This window comes from Schistocerca nitens, chromosome 4 (assembly GCF_023898315.1).
Source record: "Schistocerca nitens isolate TAMUIC-IGC-003100 chromosome 4, iqSchNite1.1, whole genome shotgun sequence".
In the NCBI taxonomy this organism is placed as follows: domain Eukaryota; kingdom Metazoa; phylum Arthropoda; class Insecta; order Orthoptera; family Acrididae; genus Schistocerca; species Schistocerca nitens.
In genome coordinates, this window is record NC_064617.1 from 402,475,488 (window position 1) to 402,490,622 (window position 15,135).

At 42.2% G+C, this 15,135-nt stretch overlaps 1 protein-coding gene across 1 annotated transcript in view; it reads right to left on the reverse strand.

The window, feature by feature from the left end:
* The window catches only part of LOC126252342 (solute carrier family 22 member 7-like), a 165,748-nt gene that overhangs the window by 29,630 nt on the left and 120,983 nt on the right, over positions 1–15,135 (reverse strand). Inside the window, exons 8-9 of the mRNA XM_049953230.1 lie at positions 12,038–12,225; positions 11,691–11,897 (exon numbers count right to left, since the gene is read on the reverse strand). Of these exons, the coding sequence (XP_049809187.1) occupies positions 11,691–11,897; positions 12,038–12,225 (395 nt within the window). The remainder of the gene's footprint in view (positions 1–11,690; positions 11,898–12,037; positions 12,226–15,135) is intronic.

Below are 15,135 nucleotides of genomic sequence, written 5' to 3' on the forward strand. Positions count from 1 at the left end.
TATAGTGTATCATTATCTTTGTCATGTTTCACACTTACAATATTATCTCAAGTTCGCTGCTTCATTCTTTGCTTCAAAACTGTCAGTTGCAAGTACATAAAGCTATGTTTATTATTATGAGATTTCGTAGTTATTCCATTTTGGGAGACTGTTCTGCCCACAGATTAACGTCGACGGAAGAGTGCTTTTTTAGATGGATATTGCGATAGTATTTTGGACTAACCTCCGGTTATGATAACACGCATAACATAATTGACACGACTCACAGACATATGGTGCAAACCAATCCCTTCCCTTAGGTTACTTTTACGAGTTACCTTGACTACTGTCCTGTCAGGGATGTTATCCGACCACAAAGTTAAATAATGCTCATAAAATGATATTTTGCAAACCCTGAAACAGCGGATGCCTTAATAGACGGGATAAACACTAGCGGAAACAAAGTAGTCAGTCCTCCACGGCATGACGCTGCTCTTTGTGCTGCTTGTGGCTTCTACTTAATTTACTTCTTAAGCTGGCCTTATCTGCATGTTACTTTTCCTTGCAAGATTTTAATACCACATTCGTTTGAGAAAAGAGTAGTTATTGCCTAGAACGGAGCAGAAAACAGCTGGGTATTATTGAAATGAGCACTGCAGCATCCATCTTAAGCGATATACAGGCAGAACTGAAGCTCCGATGTTGGAAGAGGATTCTTTGGCATATTAGGGAAAACGAGAATATGGTAGTTCACCTGCAACATAGCTGCCACTGGTTCATTAATCTGCGCTTCCTCACACCTATAGTATTATTTGGTGCTGGTTTCAGACAAACCGTCACTTTGACCATCAAACATCATTTAGGCCCTTTTTATTGCTCATGCAAATCACACATTGCATGTTGTACCACCATACAGCGACACCTTCAGAGGTGGTGGTCCAGTTTGCTGTAAACACCGGTACACCTAATACCCAGTAGCACGTGTTCTTGCACTGATGCATGCCTGTATTCGTCGTGGCATACTATCCACAAGTTCATCAAGACACTGTTGGTCCACATTGTCCTACTCCTCAACGGGATTCGGCGTACATCCCTCAGAGTGGTTGGAGCGTCACGTCATCCATAAACAGCCCTTTTCAATCTATCCCAGGCATGTTCGATAGGGTTCATGTCTGGAGAACGTGCTGCCCACTCGAGTCGAGCGATGTTGTTATCCTGAACGAAGTCATTCACAAGATCTGCACAACGGGGACGCGAATTGTCGTCCATGAAGACGAATGCCTCGCCAATATGCTTCTGATAAGGTTGCGCTATAGGTAAGAGGATGGAATTCACGTATCATACAGCCGTTACGGCGCCTTCCATGATCACCAGCAGCGTACGTCGACCCCACATAATGTCACCCGAAAACAGCAGGGTTCCTCCACCTTGCTGCACTCGCTGGACAGTGTGTCTAAGGCGTTCAGCCTGACCGAGTTGCCTCCAAACACGTCTCCAACGATTGTCTGTTTGAAGGCATGTACGACACTCACCGGTGAGCGGTCCATGCGGCATGTTGTTGGGCTCATCGGTACCGCGCCGCATGGTGTCGTGGTTGCAAAGATGGATCTCGCCATGGACGTCGGGAGAGAAGTTGCGCGTCATGCAGCCTATTGCACACAGTTTGAGTCGTAGCGGCTGCACGAAAAGCATTATTCAGCATGGTGGCGTTCTGTCAGGCTTCCTCCGAGCCATAATCCGTAGGTAGCGGTCATTCACTGCAGTAGTAGCCCTTGGGTGGCCTGAGCGAGGCATGCCGTCGACAGTTCCTGTCTCTCTGTATATCTTCCATGTCCGAACAATATCTCTTTGGTTCGCGCCGACACGCCTGGACGCTTCCCTTGTTGAGAGCCTTTCCGGGCACAAAGTAACAATGAGGACGCGATCGAATGCGGTATTGACCGATCTAGGCATGGTTGAACTACAGACAACATGATCCGTGTACCTCCTTCCTGGTGAATGGAGCATCTAATAGGCCCTACTCATGCATGGTTGTTTACATCTTTGGGCGGGTTTAGTGACATCTCTGAACAGTCAAAGGGACTGTGTCTGTGATACAACATCCACAGTCAACGTCTATCTTGAGGAGTTCTGGGAACTGGGGTGATGCAAAATTTTTTGATGTGTGTATATATTGCTGGATTAAATGCTAACTTTCTTCAGTTCGATTTTTGCTTGTAGATCAGAAGATGTCTTATTTTTGGGGTTGAGGAAGGTGTATTAGGAAAAATAGTTAGTACAATAGTTTTAGTAATTCCGGAATTATTCTAGCAAAGACTTGAATCTCTCTCTCTATGTCCACATGAATGCAGAATTGAAATCATTTATAAACAAGGTAACTTAGAAGTTCATGTACCTTGCAATAAAGGAAAATTGTAACGCCGAGTTCATTCTGAGGTGAATTATTGATTTGAAAATCATGTCCACGTCACATGTTGTGAGACGAACGGTCACGAATGTGTAATGATAATAGAGACGCGACAATGAATAAGACAGTAGCTGGAAGTAGCACGATGCGAATTACCTGCTTTAGACTTAGTAACTCCATGGTTCCATCCACTACACTATGGTTAACTCGTGCACCTTTCGACTATGTCCTTTTGCTGAGATCTCAAAAAGGCTTTAACTGCCAACATGTCATTACCTCACATTTAATAACAATAAATCCTACCAAGAACGACGTGTTTTTGATAAGTCATTAATGTGCAGCTGCCTTGAAACGGCATACTTTCATAATGCAGAAGCTACAATACGTAATCAGTCAAACACGAAATTCTTTAACCAACAATTTTTCTTTTTGTCAGAGTATTACAACAGATTGTACCAATATTGACGCATTTTCAGGAGATCCTCAATGGCTGGCGTTCTGAAACAGCATTCATAGGACAGAAGTGATTACATAAAACCCACCAAATACGAGCTGCAACTAAAAATGGCGAAAACCAATATGGCTTCTCCCAACTTCCGAACGATCACGAAAGTCGATAGAGAACTCCTGCCGTCTTTGGTACAACGTGTGAAGTAAAATGACGTCACATTTGACTCAGGTGTTGTAAACTGATAGTTAACCCTGTTGAAACGGCCCAGGCAGGGCTGTGACAGTCCAGTATTGCTGGCGCCATGCTACCCCTCCATAGAGGGGCCCCAGACAAGGAAGAAGGCTGACTAACGAATCTCGAAGGTGCAAACCATGTGGGACATAATGGGGCTCCGTTCTCCTGGCGTTTGAATGATCTGCGTGCGCCAATTTTCCGCACGAATCAAAACACACCACGCTCGAAATCTGAAAAATAAACTCCCAGAAGGTAGACTGGGCATTGACTAGAATCATTTACTTTGTACCACAGGTAAAGGAGCGCAGAGAGAGTTAATAGCTCGGCCATTTCATTACAGACCGAGTAGAAGACGAGATGTACTTGTAATGTTACACATGGTGATGAACGCACACTATGTGATCGGAAGTATCCGGACACTTGGCTGGAAATGACTTACAAGTTCGTGGCGCCCTCCATCGATATTGCTGAAATTCAATATGGTGTTGACCCACCATTAGCCTTGATGACAGCTTCCACTCTCGGAGGTATACGTTCAGTCAAGTGCTGGAAGGGGCTTTGGGGAATAGTATCCCATTCTTCACGGAGTGCTGCACTGAGGAGAGGTATCGATGTTGGTCGGTGAGGCCTGGCACGAAGTCGGCGTTCCAAAACATCCCAAAGGTGTTCTATAGTATTCAGGTCAGGTCTCTGCGCAGGCCAGTCCATTACAGGGATATTATTGTCGTGTAACTACTCCGCCACAGGCCGTGCGTTATGAACAGGTGCTCGATTATGTTGAAAGATGCAATCGCCATCCCCGAATTGCTCAACAGTGGGAAGCAAGAATGTGCTTAAAACATCAATGTAGGCCTGTGCTGTGATAGTGCCACGCAAAACAACAAGGTGTGCAAGCCCCCTCCATGAAAAGCATGACCACACCAAAACACCACAGCCTCCGAATTTTACTGTTGGCACTACACACATTGGCAGATTACGTCCATCGGGCATTCGCCATACCCACACCCTGCTATCGGATAGCCAAATTGTGTACCGTGATTCGTCACACCATACAACGTTTTCCCACTGTTCAATCGTCAATGTTTACGCTTCTTACACCAAGGAAGACGTCGTCTGGCATTTACCGGCGTGATATGTGGCTTATTAGCAGCCGCCCGACCATGAAGTCCAAGTTTTCTCACTTCCCGACTAACTGTCATAGTACTTGCAGTGGATCGTCTGCCTATTACACATTACGACGCTCTTCAACTGTCGGCGGTCTCTTTCAGTCAACAGACGAGGTCGGCCTGTACGCCTACGCTTTTGTACTGTTCGTGTCCCTTCCCGTTTCCACTTCACCATCACAGCGGAAACAGTGACCAAGGGATGTTTAGGAGTGTGAAAATCTCGCGCACAGACGTATGACACGAGTGACACCCGATCACGTGACCACATTCGAAGTCCTTGAGTTTCGCGGAGCTCCCCATTCTGCTCTCTCACGATGTCTAATGACTACTGAGGTCGCTGATATGGAGTACCTGGCAATAGGTTTCAGCACAATGCACCTAATATGAAAAACGTATGTTTTTGGGGGTGTCCGGATACTTTCGATCACATAGTGTAGCTGGGAAATAGACTTGTTCTGATTGTAGCAGTTGGCAATGAGCGATCGGTTTGAGGTGGTTCATGGAAGATGGATTAGTAATTTATTTAATTTCTAGCGTTTAGTGCAGCGTTAGCTCTTAAGTTTACAGTAAGGTCGATCTCTTTTGGGAATCCTAAATGGCAAGTGAGGGGTTGTGGGTAGGTGACGCTAACCTGATATTGTGTAACAGGTTGGGACTATGGATCGGCTGGGAAACATTCTTGGATAGCCAAGGCAGTTAAGGCGACCACTCACGATAAGCGGGACATACTCGTTCAGATAATATTTTCACCTTTTACCGATGATTCATTTCATTGTCCAAATGCGGCTAACGGCATTGGAATCATTGGAATAATATTTTTATGGCCGCAAGATCACTTACGGTGAATGTTCTTTAAGACATATCCGGAAAAAACAGACAACCCGCGCGCGCCCCACCACCCCTCCCCCGCACCCACCCACCCATCCATCCACAAAAACACACACACACACACACACACATATGCACTGAAGAGCCAAAGAAACAGGTACACCTGCCTATTATCGTTTAGGGCCCCGCGAGTACGCAGAAGTACCGTAACACTACGTGGCATGGACTCTGAAGTAGTACTGGAGGGAACTGACACCATGAATCCTGCAGGACTGTCCGTAAATCCGTAAGAGTACGGGCGGGTGGAGATCTCTTCTGAACAGTACATTGGAAGGCATCCCAGATACGCTCAATAATGTTCATGTCTGTGGAATTTGTGGCCAACGGAAGTGTTAAAACGAAGAAGAGTGTCCCTTGAGCCACTCTGCAGCAGTACAGGACGTGTGGGATGAAGAATTGTTCTGCTTAAATTGACCAACTTTGCCGGAATGCACAATGGACATAAATGGATGCAGGTGATCAGACAGGATGCTTACGTACGTGTCACCTGTCAGAGTCGTATCCAGATGTGTCAGGGGCCTCATATCACTCCAACTCCAAATGTCCAACATCATTACAGAGCCTCCACCAAGTTGAACAGTACCCAGCTGACATGCAGGATCCATGGATTCATGAAGTTGTCTCCATACCATACACGTCCATCAGCTCGATACAATTTGAAACGAGAGTCGTCCGACCAGGCAACGTGTTTCCAGTCATAAACAGTCCAATGTCAGTGTTGACGGTCCAAGGCGAGGCGTAAAGTTTTGTGTCATGCAGTCATCAAGGGTGCACAAGTGGGCCTTCGGCTCCACAGAAAGATATCGATGATGTTTCGTTGAATGGTTCACACGCTGACACTTGTTGACGGCCAAGCATTGAAATCTAACGAAATTTGTGGAAGGGTTGCACTTCTGTCACTTGGAATGATTCTCATCAGCTGATGTTGGTCCCGTTGTTGCAGGTTCAGATGGTTCAAATGGCTCTGAGCACTATGGGACTTAACATCTGAGGTCATCAGTCCCCTAGAACTTAGAACTACTTAAACCTAACTAACTTAAGGACACTAAGGACATCACACACATCCATGCCAGAGGCAGGATTCGAACCTGCGACTGTAGCGGTCGCGCGGTTCCACACTGAAGCGCCTAGAACCACTCGGCCATAACGGCCGGCCCGTTCTCGCAGGATGTTTTTCCGGCTGCAGCAACGTCGGAGATTTTCTGTTTCTCTGATTCCTGATATTAACGGTACGCTCGTGAAATGGTCGTAAGGGAAAATCCCCACTTCATCGCTTCCTCGGAGGTGCTGTGTCCCATCACTCGTGCGCCGAGAATAACACCGCGTTCAAACTTAAGTTTTGGTAACCTGCGATTGTAGCAGCAGTAACCGATCTAACAACTGCGCCAGGCACTTTTGTCTTATATAGGTGTTGCCGACCGCAGCGCCGTATTCTGCCTGTTTACATTCTCTGCATTTGAATCTGCATGCCTATACCAGTTTCTTTGGCGCTTCAGTGTGTGTTTATATATATATATATATATATATATATATATATATATGTGTGTGTGTGTGTGTGTGTGTGTGTGAGTGTGTGTGTGTGTCTTCGAAAAAAGCAGACACACCTTGCCGCTGCTGGGGAGGCTTGCATGCCCCAGCGATACAGGTAGCCGTACCGTAGGTGCAACCACAACGGAGGGGTATCTGTCGAGAGGCCAGACAAACGTGTGGTTCCTAAAGAGGGGCAGCAGCCTTTTCAGCAGTGGCAGGGGTAACAGTCTGGATGATTGACTGATCTGGCCTTGTAACACTAACCAAAACGGCCTTGCTGTGCTCTACGGTCGCAGGTTCGAATCCTGCCTCGGGCATGGATGTGTGTGATGTCCTTAGGTTAGTTAGGTTTAAGTAGTTCTAAGTTCTAGGGGACTAATGACCACAGCAGTTGAGTCCCATAGTGCTCAGAGCCATTTGAATCATTTGAACCTTGCTGTGCTGGTGCTGCGAACGGCTGAAAGCAAGGGGAACTATAGCCATAATTTTTCCCTAGGGCATGTAGCTTTACTGAATGGTTAAATGATGATGGCGTTCTCTTGGGTAAAATATTCCAGAGGTAAAATAGTCCCCCATTCGGATCTCCGGGCGGGAACTACTCAAGAGGACGTCGTTATCAGGAGAAAGAAAACTGGCGTTCTACGGATCGGAGCGTGGAATGTCAGATACCTTAATCGGGCAGGTAGGTTAGAAAATTTAAAAAGGGAAATGGGTAGGTTAAAGTTAGATATAGTGGGACTTAGTGAAGTTCGGTGGCAGGAGGAACAACACTTCTGGTCAGGTGAATAGAGAGTTATAAATACAAAATCAAATAAGGGTAATGCAGGAGTAGGTTTAATAATGAATGGGAAAATAGCAATGCTGGGAAGCTACTACAAACAGCATAGTGAACGCATTGTGGCCAAGATAGATACGAAGCCCACGCCTACCACAGTAGTACAAGTTTATATGCCAACTAGCTCCGCAGATGTCGAAGAGATTGATGAAATGTATGATGAGATAAAAGAAATTATTCAGAGAGTGAAGCGAGACGAAAATTTAATAGTCATGGGTGACTTGAATGCGATAGTAGGAAACGCGAGAGAAGGAAACGTAGTAGGTGAATATGGATTGGGGGGAAGAAATGAAAGAGGAAGCTGCCTGGTAGAATTTTGCACAGAGCATAACTTTCATAGCTAACACTTGGTTCAAGAATCATGAAAGAAGGTTGTATACATGGAAGAAGCCTGGAGATACTGACAGGTTTCAGATAGAATATATAATGTAAGACAGTGATTCAGGAACTAGGTTTTAAATTGTAAGACTTTTCCAGGAGCAGATGTGGACTTTGACCACAATCTATTGGTTATGAAATGTAGATTAAAACTGAAGAAACTGCAAAAAGGTTTGAATTTGAGGAGATGGGACCTGGATAAACTGAAAGAACCAGAGGTTGTAGAGAGCTTCAGGGAGAGCGTTAGGGAACGACTGACAAGAATGGGAGAAAGAAATACAGTAGAAGGAAGATGGGTAGCTTTGAGAGACGAAATAGTGAAGGTAGCAGAGGATCAAGTAGGTAAAAAGACGAGGGCTAGTAGAAATCCTTGGGTAACAGAAGAGATATTGAATTTAATTGATGAAAGGAGAAAATATAAAAATGCAGTAAATGAAGCAGGCAAAAAGGAATACAAGCGTCTCAAAAATGAGATCGACAGGAAGTGCAAAATAGCTAAGCAGGGATGGCTAGAGGACAAATGTAAGGATGTAGAGGCATATATGACTAGGGGTAAGATAGATACTGCCTACAGGAAAATTAAAGAGACCTTTGGAGAAAAGAGAACCACTTGCATGAATATCAAGAACTCAGATGGAAACCCAGTTCGAAGCAAAGAAGGGAAAGCGGAAAGGTGGAAGGAGTATATAGAGGGTCTATACAAGGGTAACGTTCTTGAGGAAAATATTATGGAAATGAAAGAGGATGTAGATGAAGATGAAATGGGAGATATGATACTGCGTGAAGAGTTTGACAGAGCACTGAAAGACCTGAGTCGAAACAAGGCCCCGGGAGTAGACAGCATCTCATCAGAACTACTTATCGCCTTGGGAGAGCCAGCCCTGACAAAACTCTACCATCTGGTGAGTAAGATGTATGAGACAGGTGAAATGCCCTCAGACTTCGAAAAGAATATAATTATTCCAATCCCGAAGAAAGCAGGGGTTGACAGATGTGAAAATGAACGAACTAACTGTATAATAAGTCACGGCTGTAAAACACTAACACGAATTCTGTACAGACGAATGGTTAAACTTGGAGAAGCCGACCTCAGGGAAAATCAGTTTGGATTCCGTAGAAATGTTGGAACACGTGAGGCAATACTGACCTTACGATTTATTCTCAGAAAATAGGTCTTGAAAGGAGGATATAAGATGAACACCAACAAAAGGAAAACGAGGATAATGGAATTTAGTCGAATTAAGTCGGGTGATGCTGAGAAAATTAGATTAGGAAGTGAGACACTTGAAGTAGTGCAGGAGTTTTGCTGTTCGAGGAGCAAAATAACTGATGATGGTCGAAGTAGAGAGGATATAAAATATAGACTGGCAATGGCAAGGAACGCATTTCTGAAGAAGAGAAATTTTTAACAGCGAGTATAGATTTAAATGTCAGGAAGTCGTTTCTGAAAGTATTTGTATGGAGTATAGCCATGTATGGAAGTGAAATATGGACGATAAATGGTTTGGACAAGAAAAGAATAGAAGCTTTCTAAATGTTGTGCTACAGAAGAATGCTGAAGATTAGATGGGTAGATCACATAACTAATGAGGAGGTATTGAATAGAATTGGAGAGAAGAGAAATTTGTGGAACAACTTGATTAGAAGAGGGATCGTTTGGTAGGGCATATTCTGAGGCATCAAGGGATCACCAATTTAGTATTGGAGGGCAGCGTGGAGGGTAAACATCGTAGAGGGAGACCAAGAGATGAATACACTAAACAGATTCAGAAGGATGTAGGTTGCAGTAGGTACTGGGAGATGAAGAAACTTGCACAGGATAGAGTAGCATGGTGAGCTGCATCAAACCAATCTCTGAAGACCACAACAACAACAACAACTAACCTTATAAGAGTAGTTGAAAAGATTTCCAGACAAAGTGTGGTGGCGACCGATTAATTTTGCCATGTGATAATGCAATAAAGTTTTCAGTCTTTCTTAGTATGAACCATTGCTCACAGGAGAGCACAGAAATAATATCTGCAGGCAATCTAAGGGTTAGAGGGTGAGGTTACGGTGAAAACAACTCATGTCTTCTCTCTCAGAGAAACCGAAAATAAATTTGGTACGCTGCTCATTGCAAAGTGAGTCTAACGATGATGATATGAAAGGGTGTGAATGTTAATTTACATTCTAATTCGTGTACCAACCTTCAAAGCCAGAAATTAATTTTCTGTTTTAAGTAAGGTGTGTGCTAATTTTCTTTCTTTTTTTAATTTTACTCAGTCGTTATTTGCAGCTACGATGTAGCGATCTTCCTAATGTATAAGGGGCAGTCAAGTGAAAAAAAGTAAACAAAAGTTTTATTATTTCAAAAGTAATCGACATAACTGTAAATACACTCATTCCATTGTAAGACAAGACTGTCATTGCATTCGTGGGAAAATGTTTGCAGTTGCCTAAGGAACCGTGACTGAACGTAAGTGAGCATCTATTAATCCGAAGTAAATCGACGGTCACAAAAGTCTTTCCTCCGGGCTCCAAAAATATGGAAAAAAATGGGGGGGGGATCGGGAAACATGTAGCCATGGTTGTTTCGACTATGCTGCAGAAGTTTCCCAGACGAAGAGATCCACGCCTGCGTACAGTCGTTGTTCTTCAGTTTTAACATTTTATTGACAGGGAACCAGAAATTTCATCAAATTCCTTAATGCGTTTATTAACGACTCTGTCAACAGTTGCAGTATTTATCTTAGGCGACTAGTTTCGAACCTTACAGGTTCATTTTCAAGCCTGTCCTACTGAGGCTGCACTAACAGTGATTGATATTAATAACAAACATCAAAGTGGCAACACATGCTTTATAAATGTTTGCAGAATGAATGCCATAATCCACGCAGTCCTCTTACCAAGTCAAATCAAACTTAGTTTGATTTTGACTTGGCGTGGATTGTGGCATTCGTTCTGCAAACATTTATAAAGCATATGTTGCCACATTGATGTTTATTTTTAAGATCAGGCTCTTTCAGTGCAGCGTTAGTAGAAAGGGGCTGAAAATGAAACTGTAAGGTTCGAAACTAGTCCCTAATATGAATACTGCAACTGTCGCCAGAATCGTAAATAAACGCTTTAAGGAATCATTTAATAATGTACACTTGATAATGGCATTTTGAAGCCGAAATCATGATTGTGTAAGTGTAAATGTAACGCTGTAAATAAACAAGTCTAATGTCGGTACTAACTTTAAAGAAATTAAGGTTAGGTTAGGTTAGTGTTGTTTTAACGTCTCGTCGACAACGAGGTCATTAGAGACGGAGCGCAAGCTCGGGTTAGGGAAGGATGGGGAAGGAAATCGGCCGTGCCCTTTCAAAGGAACCATCACGGCATTTGCCTGAAACGATTTAGGGAAATCACGGAAAACCTAAATCAGGATGGCTGGAGACGGGATTGAACCGTCGTCCTCCCGAATGCTAGTCCAGTGTGCTAACCACTGCGCCACCTCGCTCGGTGAAATTAAGGGATCATGTTTCTGTAGGCAACTACAAACATTTCTCCATCACGGCACTGACTGTTTGGTCTCACACTATTTACTTTTTATTTCATCTGTCTCGTTTTCATTGAACTGCCCCTTATAATTCTTGTGCAATTGGTATTTCAACAAGCAAAGTCGTTAGATAATGACTTTGAAATAAATCTCTTACGCTAACATGGCTTTCATTGCGATGGTGGTATTTTGCCGAGATCACATCCACAAATTATGAACAGAATGCGAAAGAGGTTAAAAAGCATAAATATGACTGTGGAAAAAGGTATACTGAAGCATAAATTGTTAAGAAATAAAACGCCAGGCATGTAAGTAGCGGATCTCCATCCCTTTTTAATGACAGGTAAGCTCCAGTATTTTTGACAGGCACCATAATTGGTAGCATCTTCGAGAGTCTCTGGTAATCTCTCGTGCAAAGACTCCGGAAGAAAGGACGTAACCACAGCTGCCAAGAAGAGAAGAATTCCAAGCACACCATATAGGCACCGGCGATCAACTAACTCACCCTGCAAAGAACAGATCGTTAAGAAATTTACTAACATTAGGATGTAATAAAATTAGGCCTATCTGAAAAATTACATTTATTGTTTCACGTGCATTAGTAAAGCCATAACAGAGAAGGTGTGACAGTGACTACAAAACGTACCAAGTACACAATATATGGCGCAACTCCAATCATGGCCGCGATGACGGCCCACTCAATGGCAGAACCAATCTGTCTGACACACGTTGGATGGATTTCCATGCTTTGGATAACGTTGGTAAACAACGACATTGAACTGAAAAACCTCAAGAGAACAGCTCCTGAGTTCTCCATCCAGTCAGGCCCAGACACTAGAAAGAGAGATAGTTTTTGAATAAGACTCAGATAAATATTAAATGAATAAAGCTGTTTAGTAAGTTTTCTGCAATACAGTATTTTGAAAAGTTCCCTTTTTCATATTTATTTAATTGAATTGACGTGTACGGAGGACGAAATGTACTGAAATTTAACTCTCGTTAAACCCTGGTTCTGGAAGAAGCAATGGTATTCCGAAAGGAATAAATTCAGAAACGTCACGAAACTGTAGCCTAGTAGAGTAGACAATGATGCAGGGTATTCGTGAAGATCAAAATATTTAGAAATCCTAGTGAAACATTTAACTCACATATTGGTTTATGCCATATTACATGGATTTCACATTATTTCTGACAAATGACACTAACAATGTAGATGACTGCAGCAAATATTTCTTTAGCCTCTCCGGCGTGAAATAAATATCCCAAAAGCACAATTATCGTTCTTTATTTATTATTATTTAATTGAGATTTGTTCACTACTGAAAGGCAATTAAGAAGTTCAGCACTCTGACCAACAATATGGGATCCATTTTACTCACAAATTTATGAACAGAATTACAAAGCATTTCAGAAATTTAATTCTCATCATTAACGGAAAAACATATAAATTCAGTAACTTACTAACATACCCGCAGAATTTTAATTTTGATGTTTATCTGAATTTATATGAATTGTTTTTTTGATGACGATGAGATTTATTACCAATTAAGAAATTAATGATGTAGGCTGTTGCCTTTATCTTTTTATTAAATATAGCTATTATTTCAGCAGTTTTGGAACAGTCTGTATACTGTGCTGGCCAGACAAGAGGATCAGCTCACCGCCCAGATATAAGAACCACCTGTCACTGAGGCCGGCGAAGATCCCTACTGTTGGCAGTCGCATACTGAGGGATGGCCCACGACATTCACCCAGCTGCTACTGTACGTCCGAATAGGAACTGGAATTATCCTGGACCCAGATGTATATTGTACTTTTGTTCCAGCTTGACAACATGTGTTTGGGTCCATGACTGTTCTGATACCTGTTCGGACATAAAATTGTGGATAGGTGAACGCCCTGGGGTCACTAGGCGTTTGGCTGCCAATCCGCACAGGTGTTTGCTGGCCCCAGTGTCAGGCAGTTATTGGGTGTGGGCGGCGAGTTGAACTTCCTATCTAGCCTATACAATACACCCGTTACACATGAAAAGTTGGTATCTCTGATTTACTGATCCATTGTTAGTGACTGTTAATAGTTAAAAAATTGGTTGAATTTACACAGATCAATACATTTCTTTATCTGAGTACTGTCACTGCAATTTCGACAAGACACACCTTTGGATTTAATGAAAACGTTACCGCTTATGTTTTTTTCCCCTAGAGACTTACAACGATCTATTTATTAGAATAGTAGCTACCGCCCGCTGCTTCGGTCGCAGAGATTATCTGGCCTGCAGAGATTTCTTTGCTTTTATTTAATCGAATTTTTATGTTATTAGCAAATTGCAATACCTTCCAAGATTTTCACGCTAGTTAAGGCCATATAGGCATGGTCTTTTCCCAGTGTAATTCTGACCAAAAAGCGATACCGGTAGCTTGAGTCCAAAGCTTTTGTTAACTATGCCTTTTCCGTTCTTGTAGAAATATTTATTTATATCTAATCGAGAAGTTAAATACTAATTTTCATAAATTTAGCTTAATTTCTTTTTTATTTAACGGAATATATTCTTAAAAATTTTCATCCCTATTACACACCCTTAGGTGTTGAATTTCCAAAGTCAAATATCAATTGTCATTAAAAATCCTTTAGCAGTTGTTTAGTAATTATTTATTTTCAAAAAAATTTTCAGCCACTATTTTATCTTCTTAGTTGTTGAATTATTAAAAGTGCTCAAACACGTATTTTTTAAATTTCTGATTGAGAAACCAAATACCAGTTTTCGTAGTTCTACTTTCAAAATTCCCTTAACCGCGACATACTTTCAAAAAGCATTTCATCCCCTATTTCATCCCCTTAAAAGTGGAATTTCGGACAGTCTCTTCTTAAACGACGCCTACAGTTTGCACCACTCCATCTCCGAACTTCAAGTCTCTATCCTTAGCTGTTTGGGCTGGGCGATGATGAGTCAGTGAATCATTCTGACCCCATTTCACCTCCTTAGGAATCGATTTCTCAAAAAAAGTGACATACTTATGTTTTATTTCTAGCAGAGAATCCAAATACAAATTTTCATAGACTTATGTTCAAAAATGCTTGCACAATGAAATATTTCCATAAAAACTTTCATCCTTAGTTGTGACTGGATCTCCAAAAACGGTGAAACATGTACTTTTATTTCCTACTGAGAAGCCAAATTTAATTTTCATTGATTTAGCTTTAAAAATGCTTTTGTAATAAAATATTTTCCTAAGAAATCTCATCTGCTATTTCACCCCTTTAGGGGTTTAATTTCCCAAAACATTGAAACACGAATTTTGTAACTTGTAACCGAGAAGTTAATTTCGAAATTTATTGGTTACGGTGTCATGTCTTAAAGTAAAATATCTGTTACTGAATAAAACTGCTGATTCGTCCATGGTGCAGTGGTCTTCATTTGCATCTACTGGCGCACTTTGTTGTCCAGGCTTCATTATATTTCGTCCACAATTAAAAGTAGTTGATTTCATTAGTCTGCTAGAAGGAGTGAGAAACTTCGTTTGACTGGCTTTCTGTTGTTTATTCAGCCTTACAGTGTCAGGCATGGTAGCATAAAATTTATGGCAAATGAGTGTCCCTCAAATTGTAATTCTGTGCAATATGTAGCAAGCCTTACTGTTGGGGAGCCTTTTACGCGGTGAAAGCATCCTAGTGGCAGGTTAAAGGCTCACAGTCGACCCGGTGGCAGCATATTCGCTTCCTATTGCCTGAGGGAAGCTGAACTCT